The sequence below is a fragment of the Hippopotamus amphibius genome, chromosome 2 (genome assembly GCF_030028045.1).
Source record: "Hippopotamus amphibius kiboko isolate mHipAmp2 chromosome 2, mHipAmp2.hap2, whole genome shotgun sequence".
Classification (NCBI taxonomy): Eukaryota; Metazoa; Chordata; class Mammalia; order Artiodactyla; family Hippopotamidae; genus Hippopotamus; species Hippopotamus amphibius.
In genome coordinates this window covers 206,974,146-206,999,494 of record NC_080187.1, presented here as the reverse complement: position 1 = coordinate 206,999,494, position 25,349 = coordinate 206,974,146, and the positions used below count along the sequence as shown (strand labels likewise).

Sequence of the window (25,349 nt, the reverse complement as noted above, 5' to 3'; positions counted from 1 at the left end):
TGCAACTAGGAATTTGAGACTTTGAGAAGTAGCTGTTATTTAAAAGCGTGGTACTGAATAGATGAGATCATTTAGAGAAAGTAAAGAAAAGAAGAGATAACGTTTAATGATCAGGAAAAGAGAGAGGATACTACAAGGGAGACTGAGGACTGGCCAGAGATTTGGTGGCAAGGGACCAGGAGAGTGTGATGCCTTAAAAGCCAAGAAAGGAAAATGTTTCAGGAAGGGAGTCATTAGTGCTATCAAAATCTGCTGAGAGTTTGAGTAAGGTGAAGACTAGGAATCAACTACTACATTTGGCATCATTAAAGTTGTTAAGGTGTCTTTTAAAAAATGGTGGGATTAAAACCTGGTTTGGAATGGATTCATGACAGAATAGGAAATAAAGAAATGAGTATGGCAAATTACAACTCTTGAGTGTTGGTATAAAGAACTGGAGAAAAATTTGGCAATATCCGAAAGATGTTGTAGAATCAAAAGGAAGATCTACAGGAACTTCCCTGGTGGTCCAGCGGTTAAGACTCCACGCTCCCAATGCAGGGGGCCCAGGTTGGATCCCTGGTCAGGGAACTAGATCCTTCATGCCATGACTAAAGATCCCTCGTGCTGCAGCTAAAGATCCTGCGTGCAGAGACTAAAGATCCCACACGCCACGTGCTGCAACTAAGAGGTCCCGCGTGCCACAACTAAACAACGAAGACCCAGTGCAGCTAAATAAATAAATAATTTTTTTTTTAAAGGAAGGTGTACATACACATGAGTGGGTATTTCTTGTTTATCATTTCCGCCCAGTTTTAACTTAGAATAAACTCTAAATTTTTGAGGCTTAGTTTTGTTTTAAAGGGTCGTTTTCCTCATGTTGTTGCTATCCAAAGGGGAAAATATGTTAAATTTTACTTCTGAAAGAAAATTGGGCAATAACTCCAGTAAAATGCCAACAAAATAACTAACTGAAAAATAGAAAGAAGTCTGTCACTACATCTTAGGTAATACATATTGAAGAGATCAAAGAGTCCATTTTATTAAGTTACTAACCTTTTATAATTTAATGATATTTCCTTTTTTTTTTTCAAATTCAGTGGGGATCAGCAGTGTACTTATGTTATAAAAAATCGGTGGCAAAAACTAACACTATATCTTACAAAGCTGGTAAGTATAATTTTTCATGTATTATGGCACCAATAAGATTAAAAAAAAAAAACAATACCTGTCTTACGATGTGTTAGTGTCAGGACTGGGACTATAACCCATGTCTTTTGATTGTTTTGTCTTCATCCATACTTTATTGGATGTTTAATGGAATATTAATTTTAAAAGAAGGCAAGGTTTTTTAAATATTAGGTTTAAGTAAATAATAAGTAGATATTCTCTTTAAGTTTTTAAATCAGTAGAAAATGTGGAAAAATATTTATTTTCCTTTTAAATTATTTTCCTTAATAATTATATTAAATTTAGTCATATCTGTAGTTCATATGTAATTATATTTATTATAAACTAATTTGTAATTTTGTAATGCATAGTTGAAATTTTCAATTGCCAGAAACCTCAAAATATCAAATTATTTACAAGAGAGCAGATTCAACTTTTTCAGAAATAAATTTTTAATGTCCTAGACTCCTACCTTCTTCTACCTGTGATTTTCTAAGGTCCACAATTCATCTCTATTTCTATAGTTTCTTAAAGGCTATACCATTACTTCATGACTTGAGAAAGTAATTGACAGTTAACTGTAAATCCTCGTGGAATTAAATGGCTGGCTAGCATATGGTTAGAGAATTTTAGAACTGCCTTGGACCTCCGTGTATCTAGTTCATCTCACTTTGTAGATGAGAAAACCAAAGTCCTATAGGTACATGATTTGTCCAAAGTCAAACAGGTGGCAGACCAACCACTGTATTCTCAGTTTATCATTTTGTATTTAACATCATGTCTGGTGATGGTTTCCACTTGAGTTTAAGCGTTCAAGGTCAGGGAACCTTTTTTCTGTTCTATTCCCACAAAATCCAGTACAAGAGTCTGCTCTGAGGGTTTGTTAAGTAGAAGATACCTGGACTGCTTTCTAGGTTAGTCTATTTAACATGAAATCATATGCTACGTGAAACTCTATTTTCATATAATCTGGGATTATTCAGAAGCTGGGGTTAAGTTAATACTATTTTAAAAACATTGTAAATATATGACTTCTATTTTTATGTGTATTTTTCTTGTGTTTGTCTTAGAAGTTATATATATATAGTCGTATTTAATGTGTCACAAAACCCCTGACGGAAGGTTATTGAAAGCTAGTGAGGTTGATATATGCATGTGAAAATTAAAAAAAAAAAAAAGTATGTTCATGTGCTTTAAGGTAGTGTGACCACAAAATGAATTTTTAGGAGTGTGTGTATATTTGTGCATGTTTCTTTAGAATAATCTTTTCTTGTTTGCCTTACTAGTCTTTGTGTATGAAGCTTGATAAATATTAAGTAGTTAATATGAATAGTTTGGGGATTAAAACCTATGTAAATCCTACTAAAGCATTCAGAGCTACTTGGTGAACATATATGTAATGTTTTGGTCTTCCAAATGTAATAAATAATAAAGCATTTTAGCATCATTCAAATTATGAGCCCCTAAATTCAAGAGATGATGAGCTAATATTTATTATTGTTTTTATAGGTCTAATTTGTAGATACCCTCAAGAAGATTATGAGTCATTCTCACTCCCAGAATCTGTTCCCTTATTTTGTTTACCAATGGGTGCAACTATTGAACGTTGGCCACCAAATAGCAAATACCCTCTCCCTGTATTTTCTACATTTGTGTTAACTGGAGCCTCAGCTGAAAAGGTACTATATGTTTAACAAATGATATCTGCAAATTTCTTGTATATTTTCAAGTCTTAAGTTTTATATGTAGGAACAAGAGAAAAAATAACTGGTTAAATTGAATCTATTATATGCACCTCTTCCACTTCGTTTAAATAACTATATCCAGAGACATAGGAAAGGAGAATTTCATTCTGTCCCATACACCCAGTGCTTTTTTTGTGAATGTGCTGAAAGATTTTTCCATCATCAAATGATGATCCTTCATTGCTTCATTTTCTGTGTTATGGAAGCTTTAAAGTAGTACTAAAGACATTGTTAAATATGCAGTGCTATTTGGAATCATAGACTGTTACAGTTGGAATGGACTTTGGAAATCATCTAGTCTGACATCTTCATTTTATATATTGGGAAATTGAGGTCTAGAGAAATTCAGTGAATTTTCCGAAGTTGGAATTTGTATATCCTTATCTAAAATTCTGTCCCACTCTCTACTAAATAATTATTTTCAGTCATTTTCTTACAGAGAATATTGATACACTTGCTTTTTCTCTTTATAAAACAAATGCAGTTTAATTAAAACACCTTTTTTTTCCCCAATAATAAAGAGACACGAGAGTTGCACTCTGTTGTTTTCTTGTTGTTATCATTGATGTTTTAATATACTTCAAGAAAGCAAGGGTGATGTCTCTTCACCACTGTGTTTCTGGTACCTGGCACCTTGCCTGGCTCATAGGCATATAATGGCTCATAATAACTCCTCTATTAAATATTTAACTGATGATGTGATTGGAATAAATTATATAAGGTATATTTGTCAAATATATTACTTGTTTTCCAGGTCTATGGTGCTGCTATTCAATTTTATGAACCATACTTGGAAGAGAATCTCACAGAAAAACAGAGATTTCTTTTGGGTTTAGCATCATCAGCAGATGAGAAGTTTGATCGTTCCAAGACAATTCACACTAGTAAATGCATCTGTCTTCTCTCTCACTGGCCTTTTTTTGATGCGTTCAGGAAGTTTCTGACTTTTCTATATCGTTATTCCATCTCTGGACCTCATGTCCTTCCAATTGAGAAGTAAGTTAGAAGCCTTCTTGGTTCAAAATTTGGCAGCTCTTTGCATTATGTGTAGTATATTTGTACTGGTAATTGAGTAAATTTTATTTGGAAGCTAGATTTTTCAAGAGAAAAAAAAGTTTCCTTGGTCTAAGCGGGTAATATTTCTCTGTTATACCTACAGTTCTGTTATTTTAGATGATTTTATCTCTAACAAAATGAAATGTTTCATTTTTTGATGCTCTTGTGAAGTTTGGAGATCCTAATTGGAGGTTTTTTTTGTTTTTTGTTTTTTTTTTTTACAGGTTTTGTAATTCTTATTTTACATATAATTTGGGAATAAAAATTCCTTACTATTTTTATTTATTTTTTATTTTTTTCTTACTATTTTTAGATATCATGAATTTAAAGGAAAAATTAAACATATTTTTTATTCTTTTTAAAACTTTAGTGATTTACTTTAAGATCACCAAAACAGTAATTTTTAATGCAGTAAGGTTTAACACAAATGAGATCTAAACATCACCACTGTCTGTTGGACTATTGTTTATTTTATATCATCTATCGCTTAAGCTCTTTTGTGTTAGGCAGAATTCTGTGATTCTAATGACAGTTAAAAGTGATAGAATTATCATAAGAACATTCAGTGTACAATATTACTTTTTAATTTTTCCTTGCAGTTTTCTGCCCTCATCTCAGCATTCTAATCCACCAGTTCTCAAGTTTTTTGGTCTCAGGACTACTTTATATTCTTAAAAATGAAGACCCCCCAAAGAGCTTTTTTAATATATATATGTATATATACACACATCTTTATTGGAGTATAATTGCTTTACAATGTTGTGTTAGTTTCTGCTGTACAACATAGTGAATCAGCTATATGTATAGATATATCCCCATGTCCCCTCCCTCTTGAGCCTCCCTTCCACGCTCCCTATCCCACCCGTCCAGGTCATCACAAAGCACTGAGCTGTCTCCCTGTGCTATGGTGCAGCTTCTCACTAGCTATCTGTTTTACATTTGGTAGTGTATATGTGTCAGTGCTACTCTCTCACTACGTCCCAGCCTCCTCTTCCCCAGCTGTGTCCTCAAGTCCATTCTCTACATCTGTGTCTTTATTCCTGCCCTGCCATTAGGTTCATCAGTACCATTTTTCTAGATTCCATATATATGCGTTAGCATATGCTATTTGTTTTTTTCTCTTTCTGACTTCACTCTGTATGACAGACTCTAGGTCCATCCACCTCACTACAAATAACTCAATTTCATTCCTTTTCATGGCTAGGTGATATTCCATGGTATATATGTGCCATCCATATGTGGATACATCTTTCTTATCCACTCATCTGTCAATGGACATTTAGGTTGCTTCCATGTCCTGGTCATTGTAAATAGTGCTGCAGTGAACATTGTGGTACATGTATCTTTTTGAATTATGGTTTTCTCAGAGTATATGCCCAGTAGTGGGATTGCTGGGTCATAAGGTCGTTCTATTTTTAGTTTTTTAAGGAATCGCCATACTGTTCTCCATAGTGGCTGTACCAATTCACATTCCCACCAACAGTGCAGGAGGGTTCTCTTTTCTCCACACCCTCCCCAGCATTTATTTTTCCTAGATTTTTTGATGATGGCCATTCTGACTGGTGTGAGGTGATACCTCATTGTGGTTTTGATTTGCATTTCTCTAATGATTGGTGATGTTGAACATCTTTTCAGGTGTTTGTTGGCCATCTGTATGTTTTCCAAAGAGGTTTTTTTTTAAATGTGTTATATCTATCAATATTTATTACTACATTAGAAATTAAAACTGAGACCTTCAAAAATATTAATTTATTTAAACAATTTTAAACCCATTACATGTTAACATAGATATCTTTTTTTTTAAATAACCATTTCCTAAAACAAACAAAAAAATTAGGGAGAAGAGTGACATTGTTTTACATTTTTTGCAAATCTCTAATGACTAGCTTAATTGAACATAGCTAAGTTTTCATTTTTTTAATTTAATTTAATTTTTTGTTTTTGTTTTTGGCCATGTGGCATGCAGGATCTTAGTTCCCCAACCAGGGATGGAACCCATGCCCCCTGTACTGGGAGCATGGAGTCTTAACCACTGGACTGCCAGGAAAGTCCCATAGCTAGGTTCTCATATATGTTTGTGCTTTCAGTCTGTTGAAATATGTTGTTTTGGTTGAAGTAATGAAAAAAGCATGGCCTCACACAAATATGTAGGTGGAAAAGGGAGGGCATTTGAATAGTCTTCAGAATATTGTGAATTTTCTTTTTTGCCACTGCACCAAAACTTGACAAGTGTAGTTTGTTATAGGTTACTTTCAGTGTGGAATCTAAAACTTTAGTAATGAACTTTCTTTCTCTGTTACAGAAAAATCTACTGGTCTGTCTCTTTGAGTGGAACTTTTATACGTGTATGATTTTGTAGCATTGTACATTGGTCATTTGGAAGATACTGGGTCACTGAGTTAACATAGATACATCTTGTTATCAAAATTAAAATATAGTTGTGAACATAACCACCTATATTATCAGAAAAATTTTTGAGTATTGAGAAATTGTCAAGTTTATGGTAGCAAGATTCTAATTTTCATTTGAAAGCTTGCATTTATTTGCTTATTTATTTGTTTGTTCCTCCTTTGGGATTAAGTGAGAAAAAGGTTTTAGTATTTCATCTTGATTTCTCCCTTGGCTTTTTAAAAATAGCTTTATTGAAATATAATTCACATATCATACAGTTCACCCATTTAAATTAGCATACAATTCAATGTTTTTTTTAAAAATATATTCATGGGGTGTACAACTATTACCAAAATCTAATTTTAGAACATTTTCATCCCCTTAGAGGAAACCCCATACCCATTAGATGTCCTTCACCACTCCCCACTCATCCACTCAGCTCTAAGCAACCTACGTGGTCTTCTTTGACTGGATCCTTTCATCTTTTCGTTATATTTCCAAGGTTCATCCATATTGTAGCGTGTGTGAGCACTGAATTTCTTTTTATTGGAAAGCTTGAATTTAATTATTGGCAACAGTACTGTAAGTTATTTTCCTTGAAGCAATAGGCTCACTTTGTTCGTTTTACTATAGAAAATATCTGCTGAATACCCAACATTGGATAACCTTAATATGTCAGTTGTTCTTTCAAGGAAAAATGGCATGCAGTGAAAACAAAACAAAACAAAAACAGCTAATTCACTCACAACTCAGTCACACAAATGCTTTTCCTCAAGACAAACATGGTACTCCTCTATGCAGCAGAAGTGCTTTATACATTCTTCCCCTTTCATCACATGGATTATTTTTTTTTTTTTTTTTTTTTGGCACACGGGCTTAGTTGCTCCGCGGCATGTGGAATCTTCCTAGAGCTAGGATTGAACCCGTGACCTCTGCATTGGCAGGCGGACTCTTAACCACTGCGCCACCTAGGAAGCCCCACATGGATTATTTTTAAGTGTACACTGCAGAGTCAACGTTTAATAAAATTGATAGTATTTATTGCTTCATCCAAGACATTCTCAAGTGAAACCAAATACAGCTGCTGCAGTTTGGTGCCACTGCCTTGATTCATAGGAAGGGGCAGCAGTTTTATCCACAATGCTTTTGCAACATCAGTGCAAATATCAGCACAGTGAACATGGCAAATGGTGTCTTAAAAAAGTAGTTTTGACCTTGCAGATTCTCCCTGAATGGATCTTGGGGATCTTTAGATATTCATGGATCACCCTTGTTTTCTGCTATTCTAATTACTTCACATAATGCAAGCAGATGTGTGTCCTCTGGAACTCATTCCCCTCATCTTTTTTTTCCTTAGATTGTGAGTACCTTAATAATAGAAACTGGTAGTATATGGCTTTTAAAAAAGAATTCCCAACATGTCTGGCAGTGTCTTATATGTAGCAGGCAGTCAAAACATGTTTGTAAAATTAGTAATTTTCTCTTCTGATGTTTCCTGTCCAGTTGAAATTATCTCAGTTCTGAAACCAGTATGATTTGGAAATAGTTTAAAAGTAATATAGAAATAAAATAACTCATTCTTTAAAAAGGTATTGTTCACTATTGTTGCCTTTTTTTCTTTTCCATGGTGTACAAAACAAAACCCATCAATCTAGCTTTTTTATTTGTTTTATTCTGGGGGAAAAACCCCCATAAAATCAGTAATAGAATTTTTAACCTATTGTTAATAGGAAGTATATTGTTCATGTGTTAGAAACAGTTAAACTTTTTCACTTTTCTGGAGTACATAGTGGTTGCTTCATTTTTAAAATATGAGCAATTGACTAAAAAGTACGTTGCAATGCGAGAATTAGCTTCTTTGGTAATGTCCACATCTCTATGTTGTTTGTTATCTTAGGGAGAGGTAGAAATTACACTGGCTTTAGAGACATTAATAACACAGACATTATTGAATGTGAGAAAGTATTAATATGAAAAGTTATTGGGTGGGTTTAGATAGAAGCAACTTCACTGGGACAAGTGATTTTTGGTTGTTTTTTGTTCACTTGTTTTTGTAGTAGCTGGGATTTCGAAATTATAGGTACACAGAGCTTTTGACTCAACCTGGACTTGTGGTGACATGTTGACCTTTATAGCATATGGTATTCACTTTGGAATCAATCAGGTTTTTGTTTGTTTGTTTTTAAGGCATATTTCTCATTTTATGCATAAAGTTCCTTTTCCATCTCCTCAGAGACCACGGATTTTAGTTCAGGTAAGATTTTCTTGATGTAAGTGCTCTGATGTAACTAAGAATAACAATTTTATATGGGGAAGAAATCAAATGAAATCAAAAGAGAACCAGATGCTGTTTCATGTTGGAGTTTGGACCCTTATGGTTTTATTAACTGCCTCCCAGGCAGACATCTAATGTGTTTCCTGTTAGATAAAGGGTTGCAGAGTTAAAGAAGTAGACGGCAGTAGACATTTTGAACACATAAAAAGGGACTGCTTTCCCTAAATTTATTCTTGGTATTTGAAGGTTTGTGCCTTTGGCATTTATTCCCTAAGTTAGATGTATTAAAATAGACAAAAGTAAATGTTGTGTGTTTTCATATATTGCAGGAAGAATTGCTCATATCTTTGTGACGGGGGAAGTTTAAAGTGAACATAAATTATTTTCCCCATCTCTTTTCCCAGTTGACTTTATCTTTCATCTTTTGTTTACATTTCTTTTTTATCTATGCTCTTTATATGTAAGTTGTTTTTTTAATCTATTTAATCATCATCTTTGAAGTGCTTTTGAGAAAATATGTCATGTATTATCACTGTATGTGCCTTACTGTATTTATCACAGCCCCTAATGGAGAATCATTCAAAATTAGAAATCATTTATAAATAGATATTTACAAATTTGTGTAAATCTGCATCAAATTTAAAATGTAGATTAAATTAATTGCATTAATATATTGATACAGATAAAATGTCTAGGAAAATATCATTTTGATATGCATTATAAATAGTCTGCATATCTACAAATCACCCCAAGTTACTTCTTGGTATTTAGTGCCAGAATATGTATTAGCACACTCAGTTTGAATACACATAAAAGATTTGTTTTGTAGCGGAAGTTGGCAAGTTTTTTTCTGTTGAGGTGAAACAGTCATTGTTTCAGTCTTTACAGGCCATTACTGTCTCTCTGGAAGCTACTCAGCTCTGCTCTCTTTGCACAACAGCAGCTATAGGTAACACATAAACAAATGTGCATGGCTGTGTTTCAATAAGACTTTATTTATAAAAGGAGGGGGCCTGTGGATTCGCCCTGAGGCCATAGGTTTGCTAACCCTAGTTTTACAGTATTAAATGAATAGTTTAGTCTTTCAATACAGATTTGTTAAATGGCATCAGGGAAATGTTGAGAAACAGAAGAAAAGAGTTAGGATTCAGAGTAAGAAGAGTTAGTAGTTAGAAGATGTCAAGTTATCAGGACACATTTTTCAGAATCTTAGTAAGTGATAATAGATGGTTCCTATATTGGTGAATGGGGATATTGAAACTTTACGGGCATTGTCTATATATATATATGTTTTTTACTGGAAGGTGATATTTTAAAGTTCATCTTTATATTTCAAATACTTTATTTTAAATCTATTTTCAGTTATCACCACATGATAATCTGATTCTCAGTCAGCCTGTTTCTTCACCTCTTCCACTGAGGCAAGTAAAACTTCACTTGTGTTTCTCTAAATGTAGTGTGAGCTAAAGTAACATTCAAGTATATTCTCTCTTTCCTAGAGAAAATTGCAAACATTGATGGAAATACGTCTCATTTAATTGTTTCTTATCTAAATTTCTTTTACTTAGCATTTAGGTTAAAGGTCTTAAAGGACAGAAAAACTTTCACAGCAGTTTTTGGTATTTTGTGTATCCATTCATTGTGATCAAGTACATACAACTGCGTAAATAGGTATATGTGTCTGTAGATCATGAAAACGGCTACTTTTTAGCTTTAAATATCCTCTGAAGAACATTCAAATGCAATTAATTTTAAATTTAACCCCCAAATAAAAAGTTACTTATAAATACTAGCCCATGGAATAGAATAATGTATTTCATCAGCTTACAGGTTCAGAGAGATTATGAAATATGTTTTCTCTAAAGTATCATTTCTTGAAATTTAATTAGCTGTGTAATTTTTCTAGCAGGGAAATAGTTACAATATAATTAAGTTATTTTGTAGCACATACCTAAGGGAGACCAGCTGCCATCTTTGACATTAATTTTGTAAGAATTACAGATTATTTCATCACCAGCTCTTGGCCCAGAGTGACCACTGTGTTCTTAACCTTTGTTTGAGCTGAGAATAAATTAGAAATACTGACTGAGACTATGTTAAAGCAATTATAAATTACCCAAGAGGCTGGTGTGTTTTTTTGTTTTTTTTGTTTTTTTGGTAATGGTTTTATTGATGTATAATTCACATACCATACAATTCATTCAGTTAAATTGTACAATTCAATGATTATATTCAGAGTTCTGCAACTATCATTATAATCAATTTTAGAACATTTTCATAGCTCCAAATAAACCCTGTACCCTTTAGCAGTTACCGTCCCTTACCCCTCCCATCCCTACATGTACACACACACACACACACACACACACACACACACACACACACACACACACACACACACACACCCCTACCCCTCCCCAGCCCTAGGCACTGCTGATCTCTTTCTTTCTCTACAGATTTGCCTGTCCTGGACACTTCATAAAAATGGAACCATATAAATGTGGCCTTTTGTGTTTAGCTTCTTTCACTTAGCATGTTTCCAATGTTTATGCACATTATAGCATGTATCAGTTCTTCATTCCTTTTTTTTTTTTCCAACAAATATTTCACTGTATGGATATACCACATTTTATTTATCCATTTATCAGTTGACAGACATTTGGGTTGTTTCTGCTTTGGGGCTACTATAAATAATGCTGCTATGAACATGCACAAGTTTTTTGTGGATATGTGTTCACTTCTCCAAGAGACTATTAGTTTTGCTTTACTTAAAAAAAAGTGAAGTCAGTGAAGTCAGTTATTTAGTATTGTAAAGATGAAATGCTTGTTGGCTTACTGAATCATTTACTTTGTTAATCCAGTATTTTGTTACCATATAGAATGTCTAAGTTTTGATTATTAATTTGCTTTGTATGTGTATATCATCTCTTAGTAGCTCTTGATATTAATATTATCATTATAATAGTAATCTAGCTATTTGTAAATCCAAATTTTGAGATGAGTATTTACCTTAAGGAAATTAGGCCTGCAGGTTATGTGCTTTTTCTGATAATTACAGAGGAAGATGAGCCATGTTTAAGAAAAAAAAAAAAAACTTGCATTAAACGATTTGCTTTCAACCAAAGCACCCCTCTTATACAGGGAGTTCTTTATTCGAACATTATCTACATGGCAGATCTTTTTATATAAAATGAAGCAGATGACTTTTCATTTTCCATATTTAATACAATGCAGAACAGTCGAATGATTTCAAAACCTCATAAAACTTATTGTTTTCATAGTGTGTCCTGATACAGTGTTTTCCCTACATAAGAGTAAGAGTAACAATCATGTGTACCCCCAAAAATAATAAAAAAATTTAAAAAAAAACCATTAAAAAAAAAATTATAAACATTCCTCGCCGTAGACGAAGACACCCTTAACCAACGAATTAGAGCAAGTCTCAAGTGTAAAAAGGTGTCTAAGGAAGTTATTGTTTGTCACAGGAAGAGAAAAGTTCATTTTTAACCCCCCTCACCTCAATTAAGTGCATTCTGAGCTAACAGATGCAAAGTGCTTGGAATTATGTTTTTAATGTGAGTATGGAAACTGAGAAAGCACAGCCATTAAAAAATAAACTATGTAGAAGCTGCCTGCTACATTCACTAAGTGATTAAAAATGTAATCTTCCTGAAAAAAAAAAAAAAAGAGTAACAATCATGTTTAAAGTTGAATATATAATATGAACTATAATCCTATCCTAATCATGAACTTTTAAAAATTATTTTGAATAAGGAGGTGTTTGGATCTCTGTTTTTTTAATTATATATTTTTGTTTGTATTTGCAGTGGTGGCAAGTTTTCAACACTACTTCAGAATTTAGGCCCTGAAAATTCTGTGACACTACTGGTGTTTGCAGTAACAGAACATAAGATTCTCATTCATTCCTTACGGCCTTCAGTGCTTACTAGTGTGACAGAAGCATTAGTTTCTGTGAGTATCATGGTTTCTTATTGGCAATCAGTTTCATTTTAAACCTAATTATTCATATAATTTAAAGCTGTTTTAATACTTAACTAAAATTCAGAGTGTAATGAATTTTAATTTTCTGGCCATTAAAACTAGTTGTAATTATTTAACAAGCATTAGACTACTTTAGGTACAAATATTTAAAAGACAGTTTTTTGTGTGTGCTGATGAATTATGCTTCAGTGTCAAACAGCTCAATATTCTCTTATCTCTTATTTATCCAAGATGATTTTCCCTTTCCACTGGCCATGCCCCTATGTTCCTCTTTGCCCACTGGCTTTAGCAGATGTCTTGAGTGCACCATGTCCATTCATAGTAGGAATTGATTCAAGATACTTTGATCTCTATGACCCTCCACCAGATGTCAGTTGTGTTGACCTAGATACCAACACCATTTCTCAGTAAGTTCGTTTCAGTAATTTACAACTTTGTAGTGTATGTTTGTAACTGTGTATTTTGTGAATGATAACTAGAATTCTTTTGAGCTATATTGTTTTTATATTTGGGGTTTTTGCCATCTTTGAATCAGTTCTTACTATACTTGGGATAAATTTAGTGTATTAGAGAAGGTTTTAATCCTCAGATCTTTAAATATTTGAGAATTATTATAATCTTAATGTTTACTTAGAAATTTATGTAAGGAATGTAAAGATTTTATAATTTTCTCTCCCTTTATTGGAATAATATTTAAGTTGTAGCTACTGTAACTATATACTTATAGCTTTTTTATAATTCAGTGTTTTCTCTTGTATGGTTTATTTTCAGTTTAATCATACTTAAGCTCTTGAGGGAAGAGGAAACTGATGCAATACCAGATTGCATCCACAGGACATACTTAAAATAACTGCAAGTTAACCTATTAGTAAAACCCAAAAGCCCTAGTATACTTTTACAATTTAAATATGTATTTGTGAGATAGGTTTTTCTCCATTTTAAAATAAGCATGTTTATATTAAAGCCGTTTGATTAAATTCTGAAATTAACATTAATTCTGAAGTCTTACATTAATTCTAGTCTTGTTGTACATCAATACCTCAAGTGCCTAAACCACTAGAAAAGTTTAGCAAAAAAAAATTTTCTTTTGTAAGCATGTTTTTTTTTTTAAATGCCTAACTAAGAAAATATGGGATGTACTTTGTGCATTAAAGCCATTTTATATATGGGATAGATAGCATCAAAGATTCTTTACCGTGAACATTTTGTATTTTATCAGAAATATTTAATTATTCAGTTATTAAAGTACTATCTCTTTTTTTTTTTTTTTTTTTTTGGCCTGTTAATGTTACATGACATAATGTTTTTAAAAATTGAAATTCAGGGTGGTAAATAAGTATATACATTTTCTGTCTTTTTATATTTTTATACTTTTCCTCAATTTGTTAGAAGAATTTTATGCTTATTATTTTAACTTTGTGTTCTGATCACTAATTAGTTAAAGAATCAAAGAAACATGAGTTGTTTGCACTCATCAGTGGTCTTCCTTCTTGGTTTTATCCCCTTTCCAAACCTATGGGAGGACTAAACTAGTGAACTAACAGGTTTCTACTTTCCTTCATCATTAATTTCTGGAGCCTCAAACCTAAAATTTGAAAGAAAAGTCCTGAGTGTGAAATCTGTAGTTTCCTTTTCCCTTCTCTGACTCATAAGCACATATAATAAAGGATATATTATGAATGTAAAGAAATTTCTGGAGAAAAGGAAATTAATATCTGATACGTACTAGGCATAAAGCTGTATGCATACCCTAAGGTATTTCATATTATTCTCTATATTTTGTGAGGTAGTTTTTACTAACCTCTCTGACAGATAAGAAAACCAAAGCTTAGATTTTTAAGTAATTTATCAAAAGGCACAGAACTTACACTGCCAGAACTGATTTTGAATCTGTCAGTGTCTGACTTCATAACTATTATTTCTGCCACTAATTATTAGCTAACTACTTATGTACTAGTAATCTTATAATGGAACTCTGAATAAAAATGCAGAAGGCTGTCACAGATCCAAACTCAGGTACTATGTAAAACTCTTCTCCCCAGCCAAGTTTTAGTGTGATGATATCTTGGACAAGAGGAGGAGATTATGTGAGTAAATAATAGTAATTCGATGAAATGATACCAAAATATTTTTCATTCATTTATGCTACAGACATCTCTTGAGTGCCCTTTTTCTTCCCCCGTAGGTACTGGGAATAAAAAGACAAACCAAATACACTCCTTTCCCTTAGGTTGCTAGTGATCTAGTTTAGCAAGGCAGGCACATACACAGTGAATGCTAAGGCACAGTGGGAGTGCTGTGTTTTAAAGTTTTAGCAAGAAAATAATGTCAAAAATGTTTTTACATTGTGTTCTCACTTTAATACAGGGTTCCATTGTCCTGGTCACATTATAAATGAAATAAAATCTCACAGCAGGACATCTGCAGTTTGACCCTGCCCTATCTGTATTTTTTTTCTCATTGTGGAAAGATAGGATAGATTCCAAGACAGTTCTTCTTTGTCAGCTTAAGCTTTCCTATTCACTCTTTTTACTTTGTTTAGTTTTCAAAGTGATATTTGTCCTTTTTGTTCTGTGGGAGTTTAGGGAACATAAAATGGAACTTACTGAACTTTTTTTTTTTTTAAACACCTGTGCTATGTTGTTGTCTTTGGTGGTTAGAACATGTGATTTACTTTTCTTCTCCTTTTTCTCTACATTTTTCAAGTTTCCTAAAATGAATATTTTTTGCTTTTGAAATAGAAAAAAGATTTAATAAGTAGAGAATGAAATCAACAAAGCTATAGTTAAGTCCAAAAGCTTTGTTATGCTTTATCACCATGCTCTTTTCTTCTCCTATTCCATATATAGTTTAGAGAGCAACTGTGTTGTAATAGTTGTAATAAAGGAAATTATAGGAGTTCATCATAGACACAAAGATAGCACTGTCAAGCCAATATCCTCTTCTATAGTTGTAAAAGTATTTTGGAATGTTATACTTTATTCAAATAACCTAATATTATAGATTATTTCTTTTCTGAAAGAAACAAAATTAAATTTTACTTATATTTTTAGGAAGCTAAGAAACTAAATATTTGGATATACTGAAGTATTTCGATAAGCTTTATGGATCATAAGTTCATTGAAAGTTTTTCTACAGAATCTATAAGAAAAAATCTCCTAATAGTAGGAATTTCCCAATATTTAGGTATCTAAAGACTCTTAAATGAGTTTGAGTAGTGACTACCACATTAAGTTTTGTAGTGATTTGCATGATTCCAAAGCAAGTGGAATTGACTCAGTATAAACTAAGTGTAATTATTATTTTTTTTTGGTTGTGTTGGGTCTTCATTGCTGCGTGTGGGCTTTCTCTCGTTGTGGCAAGTGGGGGGTTACTCTTCGTTGTGGTGTGTGGGCTTCTTGTGTGTTGGCTTCTCTTGTTGTTGCGGAGCATGGGCTCTAGGCAAGTGGGCTTCAGTAGTTGCAGCATGTGGGCTCAGTGGTTGTGGCATGTGGACTCTAGAGTGTAGGCTCAGTAGTTGTGGCACATGGGCTTAGTTGCTCCGGGGCATGTGTGATCTTCCTGGCCCAGGAATTGAACCCATATCCCCCGCATTGGTAGGTGGATTCTTAACCACTGAGCCACCAGGGAAGTCCCATAAATGTAAATTTTTGAGCTGTATTTAATACCAAATTTAACCCTCATATAAATAAGTTTTTAAATATTAAACACTCCAATTTATCCCTGTAGTATTTTTCTCCTGTTAACTAGAATATTTTATATGTTTTATTTTTGTTCGGTGTGTTTTCTTCTTTCCCCTTTTTAATAAATAACAGGTATATACCAGCCCCTCCCCACCCCAAGTTAATCTGACAAATATATTATTGTTGTCATTTAATCTCAGAACTGGTGACAAGAAAAATATAGCCTGGAAGATACTTCCAAAGAAACCATGTAAAAATCTGATGAACACGCTAAATAATTTGCACCAGCAGTTGGCAAAATGTAAGTGTATAATTTAATTAAAGGAAGTAATTTAATCTGAAGAAAGGACTCCAGTTACTTTGCCTTACTTGTAAAAGGATGTTGTTTATCTAAAGGAAGGTGTTTTTTATAATCTTAAAGGCAAATGAGCATTAAAGCAAAATTTTTTAGAAGCTGAACGGGAGATTTATGAAGTTTGTATTTTACATTGTAATAAAATTCAAAAAGAGGTTAAGGTGATTATTTTCAAACACTATGGAAAAAAATACTGATTTCCACTTGTATATTTTCTTTATACATAGAACAGAAAGTTAGTTTTTAAAATCTAAGACAGTTGGTTTAAATTACATTAGAAAATGCTGATGATTTTTGTGAGGTGGGAGCAAGGTCATGCTTTTCACCTTCAGTAGATCTTAATGCTGTGTTTACCTCAAATAATTTGAAAATAGAAGCTTGCCAAAAGCATTTGGAAATTAAAGTGAAAATTGATTAGGATATGGAGTATTTCAGTTTAGAGCTTCCTTAAGAGTATCTTGATGGTGATCCAAAATTACCTTCGTTTATCTAATCCTCTTGGTATTCTATAACAATGGTCCATTCAGGGTTCATAATTTAATACTTATTGTATGAAAAATGGTCAGTAGTGGTGTGGCAATATTTGAGGTTTTCATTTATGTATTAGGTGAAATATAAACAGGGGAGGTGGCCTACATCCACGAGGCTTCAGGTGCCTATAGATTAGTTGGAAATAGACATGGAAAAAGACTGTTTACGAAGTAAACCTTGTAACAGGTAGATAACTCAAAAGTGTCCCATAGGTATTGGGATATGAAGAAATGACATCAAATAGAACAAAATTTTATCCAATAGAACAAATAAATTATGTATAGAATTTTATTTAAGCTACTTAGTTAATTGCTTTCTAAAAGTTCATGCACTTCTTTTGACTAGCTGAGAAGTCCAGCTGCTTTTGTAGCAATATTTAAACATTATTAAAATAAGTGAAATAGCCCATCCAGCTCTACTGAAGGGCAGAATCTTTTCTTTTAAATTTTTATTGAGACATAATTGACATACGATAAACTGCATATATTTAAAGTGTACAATCTGGTATTTTTTTTCTTATTAGTAATGTATATATGGCAATCCCAATCTCCCAATTTGAAGAGCAGAATCTTAAAGCTTAAAATCACATGCTTAAACAATACTGATATTGTTATTCAGGATTATATATCACTTTATAGCTTCAGAGCACTTTCACATACATTCTTTTTTACAACTATGAAGATAGTAAGTTTGAGGCAGGTAGCGTGTCAGAGATCATATAGTTAATAAGGATGAAGCTACAATTAAAGCCTAGGCCTTCCATTCCAGTGCCCCTGTACTTTTACTTTTTTAGACAATAAGAACTCCAAAAAAAACCTCTCTAGGATGATTTATTGTTCCTCATATTTCAAGAAGTTTTTAAATTCTGAAGCAATTACAAACTTTCTTTGACCTTTTGAAAATAAATGTCCCCATCATCTCCAAATGGAATGTATTTCCTACCAGCAAGTACATTCTCCTGCATCTCTACAGGATGCTGTAACCATGAAAATCAGGAAGTTAACATTGAGCATCCTTATCCACAGGCCAAATTCAAGTTTTGCTAGGGTTATATATTAAGGAGTTATGTAAACAAAGGGTTGAAGTAGCTTGAGCCCTTTTCAAAGCATAACACATTTATTATTTTTCTTTCAATTTTATTGAGATATAATTGACATACAGGACTCTACAAGTTTAAGGTATACAGCATAATGATTTGAATTATATATATGCAACAGATTTATAATTGAACATTAGTTTTGACAGTTCTGGGGAAAACATTAACACTGTATTTCTTCACAGTGCAGCAGAGACCAAGAGACGATGGACTAATGGACTTAGCAATGAATGATTATGATTTTAATTCTGGAAAGAGGTTGCACATGATAGATTTGGAAATCCAAGAGGCATTTTTGTATTTCATGGCCTCTATTTTAAAAGGTTATAGATCATATTTAAGACCAATAACACAAGCCCCATCTGAGACGGCCACAGATGCAGCCTCTCTTTTTGCCTTACAAGGTGAGTGATTGCATAGTACTACATCTTTCATATTATTGAGTTTAACCTTGTGATGATTGCTTTCTGAGTTAGTAGCTCATATGTGAATATCAATTCAGCTGATAATCCATTTCCATAGGACTAGTTATTTCTCAGACACATTAGGTATAATCCCATTAGCAAAATATGCAGAAGAGATCATTTGAAAAGTACAGAGCTTCCTAACCATGTACCACTGCACTCTGTTGTGTCACAGATGTGTTAAGGTATTGATGCTTTTAGCTTTCAGGGCAGCCAGGCGGTGTCGGGCAAGCAGAGGAGCCCCTGGGTGGGGGGATTTGAAAGCTCTAGGTCCAAGTTCCTTCCCTGTTGCTATCTTTGTCAGGTCACTTCCCCTTCAAGGGTCTTAGTTTCTTTTTCTGCAAAATGATAGGGTGTGGGGGGTATAGATGACATGGTTGATCTAGTTCCTTCTAGCTCAAAACTTCTCTGACTCTATAAATGATATTATATATGCGAACACTACAATTTTATGTTGAACAGCTTTCTTAAGAAGCCGGGACCGGTCACATCAGAAATTCTATAACATGATGACCAAAACACAAATGTTTATTCGCTTCATTGAGGAATGTTCTTTTGTCAGTGATAAAGATGCGAGCCTGGCGTTTTTTGATGATTGTGTTGATAAAGTAAGTAATAGTATGTCTACAGTGCCTAACTTATTTTTTGTGACTATTATAAATGTTATGAGTTACAGTTTCTATTTATAACTTAACCAGCTTTTAACGAAATTTAAATTAGTCCCATTTAATCATTGACCCTTTATTTTGAAAGTTTTGGTGGCCTACTAGATGTCATAGAGCACAACCTCTTAAGAGTACTTTGCAGGATTTTACTAAATTACGAGTTTTATTTTAGCAACCAGGTCTGTAACCCTGCCTGTCCACTTACAGCCTATGGGAGTTTTGTCCAAGCCTATGGACCCTTAACTTGAGCATCCTTAATTTTCATCTCTCTTTTTGGTCTAAGGTGGATTGTCGCATGCTGAGGGTAGGTGTAGAACATAACATTTCACCTGAATATTTCTACAATTTAGGAGTGCATTTGAAGCATAAATTAAGTGAATTAATTCTACTGTATTAAATTCATGTGCAAAACCTTCCCTTCCCCTATAGTCTGCTATCATTAGTAGGATAGAGCAAAGTGACTATCCATGCTGGATAGAGAGGAGCTTGGGGAACAGTGGCCCAGAGAGGGGTATCAAAACGTGAATGGGCAAAGGAGGAGCAGCCTAGCATGGTGTGTTGGAGCCCAAACCAGGTAAGGAGAGCATCCATCCATGCAGGGAGTGACCTAGCATGGGGGATCAGAGGACGAGGAGGATAAAGAGAGTCTCTGTGCTGGAGGCCAGGCTGTTTATTTTTTTCATTCTTTTTTTTTTTAAATAACTTTATTTATTTATTTACTGGCTGTGTTGGGTCTTCATTGCTGCACACAGGCTTTCTCTAGTTGCAGCGAGTGGGGCCTACTCTTCATTGCGGTGCACAGGCTTCTCATTGCAGTGGCTTCTCTCGTTGCTGAGCACGGGCTCTAGACGTGCAGGCCTCAGTAGTTTTGGCACACAGGCTCAATAGTTTTGTCTCGCTGGCTCTAGAGCAAAGTCTCAGTAGCTGTGGCGCACGGGCTTAGTTGTTCCGCAGCCTGTGGGATCTTCCCAGCCCGGGGATTGAACCCATGTCCCCTGCATTGGCAGGTGGGTTCTTAACCACTGCACCACCAGGGAAGTCCAGGACAGGCTGGTTCAAGGAGGTCAGAACCTAAGCAGGATGCATCCATGCAGACATGAGGACAGCACGGAGTGTCAGAAGTCTAAGCAAGGTGAGGACGGTGTCCCCACTGGGTAGGGCCAGCAAATGGGGTGTCAGAGTTTGATCTGGATAAGGGAGATGCCAGTTTGGTGGGGCAGGAGTTTGGTCTGGAAGAAGTTGCCAAAGCCAAATTAGGGTGAGGGAGTCATATGCGTGAAGGAGGAGTGGTATTGGAGGTGGGAGATTGTTACACATGGAGGGATTGATCAAGTAAATAAGTACTACATGTGTCTAATAAAAATGATTTTCACCATGCAAGATGTAGTAGGAAAAACACTGCACTGGGAATCAGGAGAACTTGATCTCAGCTGCAGATGGCATTATTTTGTTCTTTTTTATGGCCAAGTAATATTCCATTGTATATATTAGCACTTCTTCTTTATCCATTCCTCTGTTGATGGACATTTAAGTTGCTTCCATGTCCTGGCTGTTGTAAGTAGTGCTGCTATGAACATTGGGGTGCATGTGTCTTTTTGAATTATGGTTTTCTCCAGGTATATGCCCAGGAGCAGAATTGCTGGGTCATATGGTAGTTCTGTTTCCCACCCCTAGTTTCTATTCCCAAAGGCAGCTACTTTCAGCTATTTCATCAGTCATTTACCTTAAGATTTTCAAATAATGTGTTATTGCTGCTTATTGTTTTATATAGTATCTATTAATGTTATATCTACCACCATCCCCAAAACTCTCCCATTGGTCAATGTTAATATGAAATGGTTGTTCAATGTTAATATTTTTATCACTTTGTGTATAATCACAGATAGGCCATATATATATTGTAATTAAATTTCCTTTTATGTCTGGACTTTGTTTTCCCTGAAGTTAATAATTGCTGTATTTCTTGATTTGTGTATACTATTAATTCATCTCCATACTCTTCTATGAAGGTAAAAAATCTAAAATCTCTCAATTTTTCTAACATAGGGAATCTATCCATTTGATTTTTTTTTTTAATTCTTGCTGAAGCTTTCCATCTTTGTATTCCAGTCTGAACTGATTGTTTTCTAGTTTGTCATCCTAGGATTCTCCTTCACCATCATCTTGAGAATTATATTGACCTCTCTCTGGAGTTGGATGCCCTGCTTTCTGGCTTCAATAACTTCTTTCTTTGTTTATTTCCTTGTTATGGTGAATCATAGCTTTCAGTAGTTTAATGAGAGAGAGTAATGGGAGATACATTTTTTGATGCCCTGCCTGTCTGCGAATTTCATTAGTCTCCCTTAATACTTGATTGCTAATTTGGTCAGATATAAAATCTGAAGTCGTTACTGCATTGTCTTCTGACTTCAAATGTTATTGTTGAGAATAACATCTAGTCTAATACTGTCTTGATTTCTGATCCTCTGTGCCTTCTGGGCCTGATCTCTTTTCCTGTCTGGAAGCTTTTAAGATCCCTGATGTTCTAAAATCACAAGGGTATGATGTCAGCCTTCTGTTCTTCTCTGAGTTGGGCGTATGTAGTCCCTTTTAATCTATGGACTCATAGCCTTCAAATTCTGGGGAATTTTCTTGCATTTTTTCTTTCTTTAATTTTCTTTCCTCCATTTTCTCTGTTCTCTTTTTCTGAAATACATGTTTGTATATTGGCCATCCTGGCCTGATCTGCTTAATTTTCTTTTTTTTTCTTTTTTTCTTTTTTCCCATACCATTTTCTGTCTCTCTGTCATTCATCTCCACTTTTGGGGGAGATTTCTTCAATTTTATCTTTAAACCTTTGTAGTATACTTTTTACTCTACTATCATATTTCCATAAGCTCCTTTTCATTCTCTGAATGCTCCTTTCTTATAGCATCTTCTTGTTTGATGGATGCAGACATTCATTTTAGTTATTTTGAAGGGTTTTTTCCCTCTTGTTTTGTCTCTGCTTCCTCTAAGTACCTTTTAATATTTGGTTACTTTATTCTTTTTCAAGTTATTGGGTTTTTCAAATATTTGGTTTTGTTTGTTTTGTTGTTTTAATATTTATTTATTTATTTTAATTATTTATTTATTTATTTATTTGGCTGTGTTAGGTGTTAGTTGCGGCACATGGAATCTTTCATCGCCGCATGCGAGATTTTCATTGCAGCACGCAGGATGATTTTTTTTTAGTTGCAGCATGCAGCAACTTTTAGTTGTCTCACATGGGATCTTCGTTGCCTCATGCGAGGTCTTCGTTGCTGTACATGGGATCTTCATTGTGGCATGTGGGATCTTTGCGGCATGCTGGATCTAGTTCCATAACCAGGGATCAAACCCAGGCCCCTGCATTGGAAGCACAGAGTCTTAACCACTGGACCATGAGGGAAGTCCAAGTTAGTGGTTTTTTGTGTGTGACCTTTGGTTGGTATTCATTGTCAAGTGTGAGGCACAGAGAACTCATTAGAGCTCTTTCTGGGAAGATGAAGCTTGGAGCTTCCTTAGGTATGAAATTGATGATCATAAAGGAACTCAGCTATTTCATTAGAGTCCCTATTTGATCAGTGTCTGTAATTCTTTTCTTTTAGGCTATGTAGTTTCCCCAAGAGGTATCTCTTGTCTTTAGCCTTGAGTGCGTAAGCCTGACTGCAAGCATTCTCAGAGCTGAGTGGGGAAGGTAACTAAGCTTTTCCACTTGTAACATGTAGGCTTTTACTGACTTCACCTGTTTTTATTAACCTCCTTCATCTTCCTCAGCTCTGCCTGTTGTCTTCAAATCTAAAGTCTCTCTGGTTCACTCAGAAAGATCCAAGCTAGTCTTCTGCTATGTTGGGGAGAGGTAATGGCCTAACTATACTGGGCTGGGCAAGGGATCTAGGTGTTCTGAAGTGCAGGCATTTAACTAATTCTCCCAGTTGAACCCCACTTGCCCTCCCATCTTCCAGGGCATCATGCGTTTTCATTCCTGACCTTTTTGGTGCTCTGTAGAGCAAAATGACTGGCTTTTTGGCTTTTCTCCTCTATCCCCTCCCCAGTGCCAGATATGCGGCTTTCAGCTTTCACAGGTGTCATCAATCTACTTTGCAGCTTCTAAAATGTTTTGAACTCAGCTCTGCTGTTGTCTTATCTCCAGTTCATTTTGTCTTTGTTGTTACTGTTTTTAGTCTCTTTACTCTCATTTTGGTGAGATTTCAGGAAGAATTGAAGGTAAATTGTTTTGTTTAATTTGTCTTGTTCAACCCGAAGTCTGCATAATCTTCACTCTTTTCACTTTAAATGATTGTATATTTCATCTATGTATCATACTTTGTTTATTTACCTATTCTTTGACATGGAGATGATTTCCATTTTATTGCTATTGCAGTCCTGCAGAAAAACATCTTTCTTACTGATAGCTTTTTTTCATGTTAGGTTATTTTCTTAGAATAAGAATAAGGTGATGTGTTTAAACACATCTTGCTTTCTATAAAACTTTTCCAATTTTGAGTACCTGCAGGGTTTGCAATTATCCAATTTACTATATTTATTGTATCATTGCTAGTTTCACCATATAAAAGTCTTTTTGACAGCCTAAAAAGAAAGGTACCTTCTTTTATACTGATTATTAATTTTTAAATATCCTTCAACAGAATTGAAATAAGGGTTTATTCTAAAAGCAATATAGTCTGCCTCGTTTAAATTTTCATTTTGAGCATTTATTTTTGTAATTTTTAAAAAGCAAATAAAAATAATATTCATTATTTTTAACTGGAAAACAAATAAAAATATAAAGAAGGAAATTAATTGCCAGTAAAACCACCACCCAGAGGTAACATTTTGATAACAGGTGTGTGTGTGTGCATCTGTGTGTGTGAGAGTGTATACACTCAGAAATATATCTATATTACAGATACAGGTACACTCTTAAATTAGAATCATAATCTGTGTGTGTGTATATATACACACACATATATTATTTAGTAGTCTGATTTTTTTCATTTATCATTATTTTGAGAACATTTTCTCCTGTCATTAATATAATTCTGAAACATGCCTTAATTGTTATCTAGTTCACTGTATGGATACACCATTAGAAACATTCTTTAATACTAGAGATTACAGCATGTAATGCTTTCAAATTATAATCAACAATTTACATAAGAAGACTCTGAACGTATCAGCTATTTTTAAAAGTTAGAAAAATTTTAAAGCTGTCTCTGTCCTTTTTTGGTATACTCTACCTTAAATTCTTATCTTAAGATTTAACTTGTTAGTAATTCTTATTCTCCCATTTATTCCTTACTGGTATGTGACATTAATTCTAAGTTGGAAAAGTTCTGTGGGTTATATTTTGTCATGTGAATGACATCTGGTTTAAATTAATGTCAGTGTTATGCTCTTTAGTTTATGAGTTCCTTTTGGGAAGTTTAGATTCAGTGAAGTTTTTATTTTTTATGAACAGTACCTTACCATAGAGTATCTAGGGGAAATAGTACTACTAAAATGCTTTAAATATTGATGTGACTAGAATTTAACTCAGATGTGCTTCTACATATACTGGAAGAACTTACAGAAGTTTGTTGTATTTAGTAGAAATCAAAGACAGAACCCAGTATTCTCAACACATACATACACACAAACATATACAAACACACATGTGTTTTAATGTTATATGTTAATATAATAATATTTTTAAAAGAGTATTTCTTGAATAAATTTTCATTATTCAAAATGCAAAATAATGTTAAAAAGTATATATTGGGAAATCTGGGTCCTGTCCCATTCTTGTCCACTCCCTTCATCTCCTCTTAGCCATATAGATAATTACTTTTTTTTTCTTTCTATTTTTGGCCACACTGCTGATCTTAGTTCCCCAACCAGGGATTGAACCTGTGCCCCCTGCAATGGACACCACGGTGTCCTAACCACTTGACCACC

At 34.1% G+C, this 25,349-nt stretch overlaps 1 protein-coding gene across 6 annotated transcripts in view; it reads left to right on the top strand.

Moving 5' to 3' along the window:
• The window catches only part of DENND4A (DENN domain containing 4A), a 114,116-nt gene that overhangs the window by 46,137 nt on the left and 42,630 nt on the right, over window positions 1–25,349 (top strand). For all 6 annotated transcript variants that reach the window (XM_057722899.1, XM_057722900.1, XM_057722903.1 and 3 more), the window contains 10 exons: window positions 1,080–1,149; window positions 2,659–2,828; window positions 3,649–3,890; window positions 8,529–8,595; window positions 9,979–10,037; window positions 12,444–12,588; window positions 12,850–13,025; window positions 16,502–16,602; window positions 18,469–18,687; window positions 19,210–19,355. In XM_057722899.1, coding sequence (XP_057578882.1) covers window positions 1,080–1,149; window positions 2,659–2,828; window positions 3,649–3,890; window positions 8,529–8,595; window positions 9,979–10,037; window positions 12,444–12,588; window positions 12,850–13,025; window positions 16,502–16,602; window positions 18,469–18,687; window positions 19,210–19,355 — 1,395 coding nt within the window. The remainder of the gene's footprint in view (window positions 1–1,079; window positions 1,150–2,658; window positions 2,829–3,648; window positions 3,891–8,528; window positions 8,596–9,978; window positions 10,038–12,443; window positions 12,589–12,849; window positions 13,026–16,501; window positions 16,603–18,468; window positions 18,688–19,209; window positions 19,356–25,349) is intronic.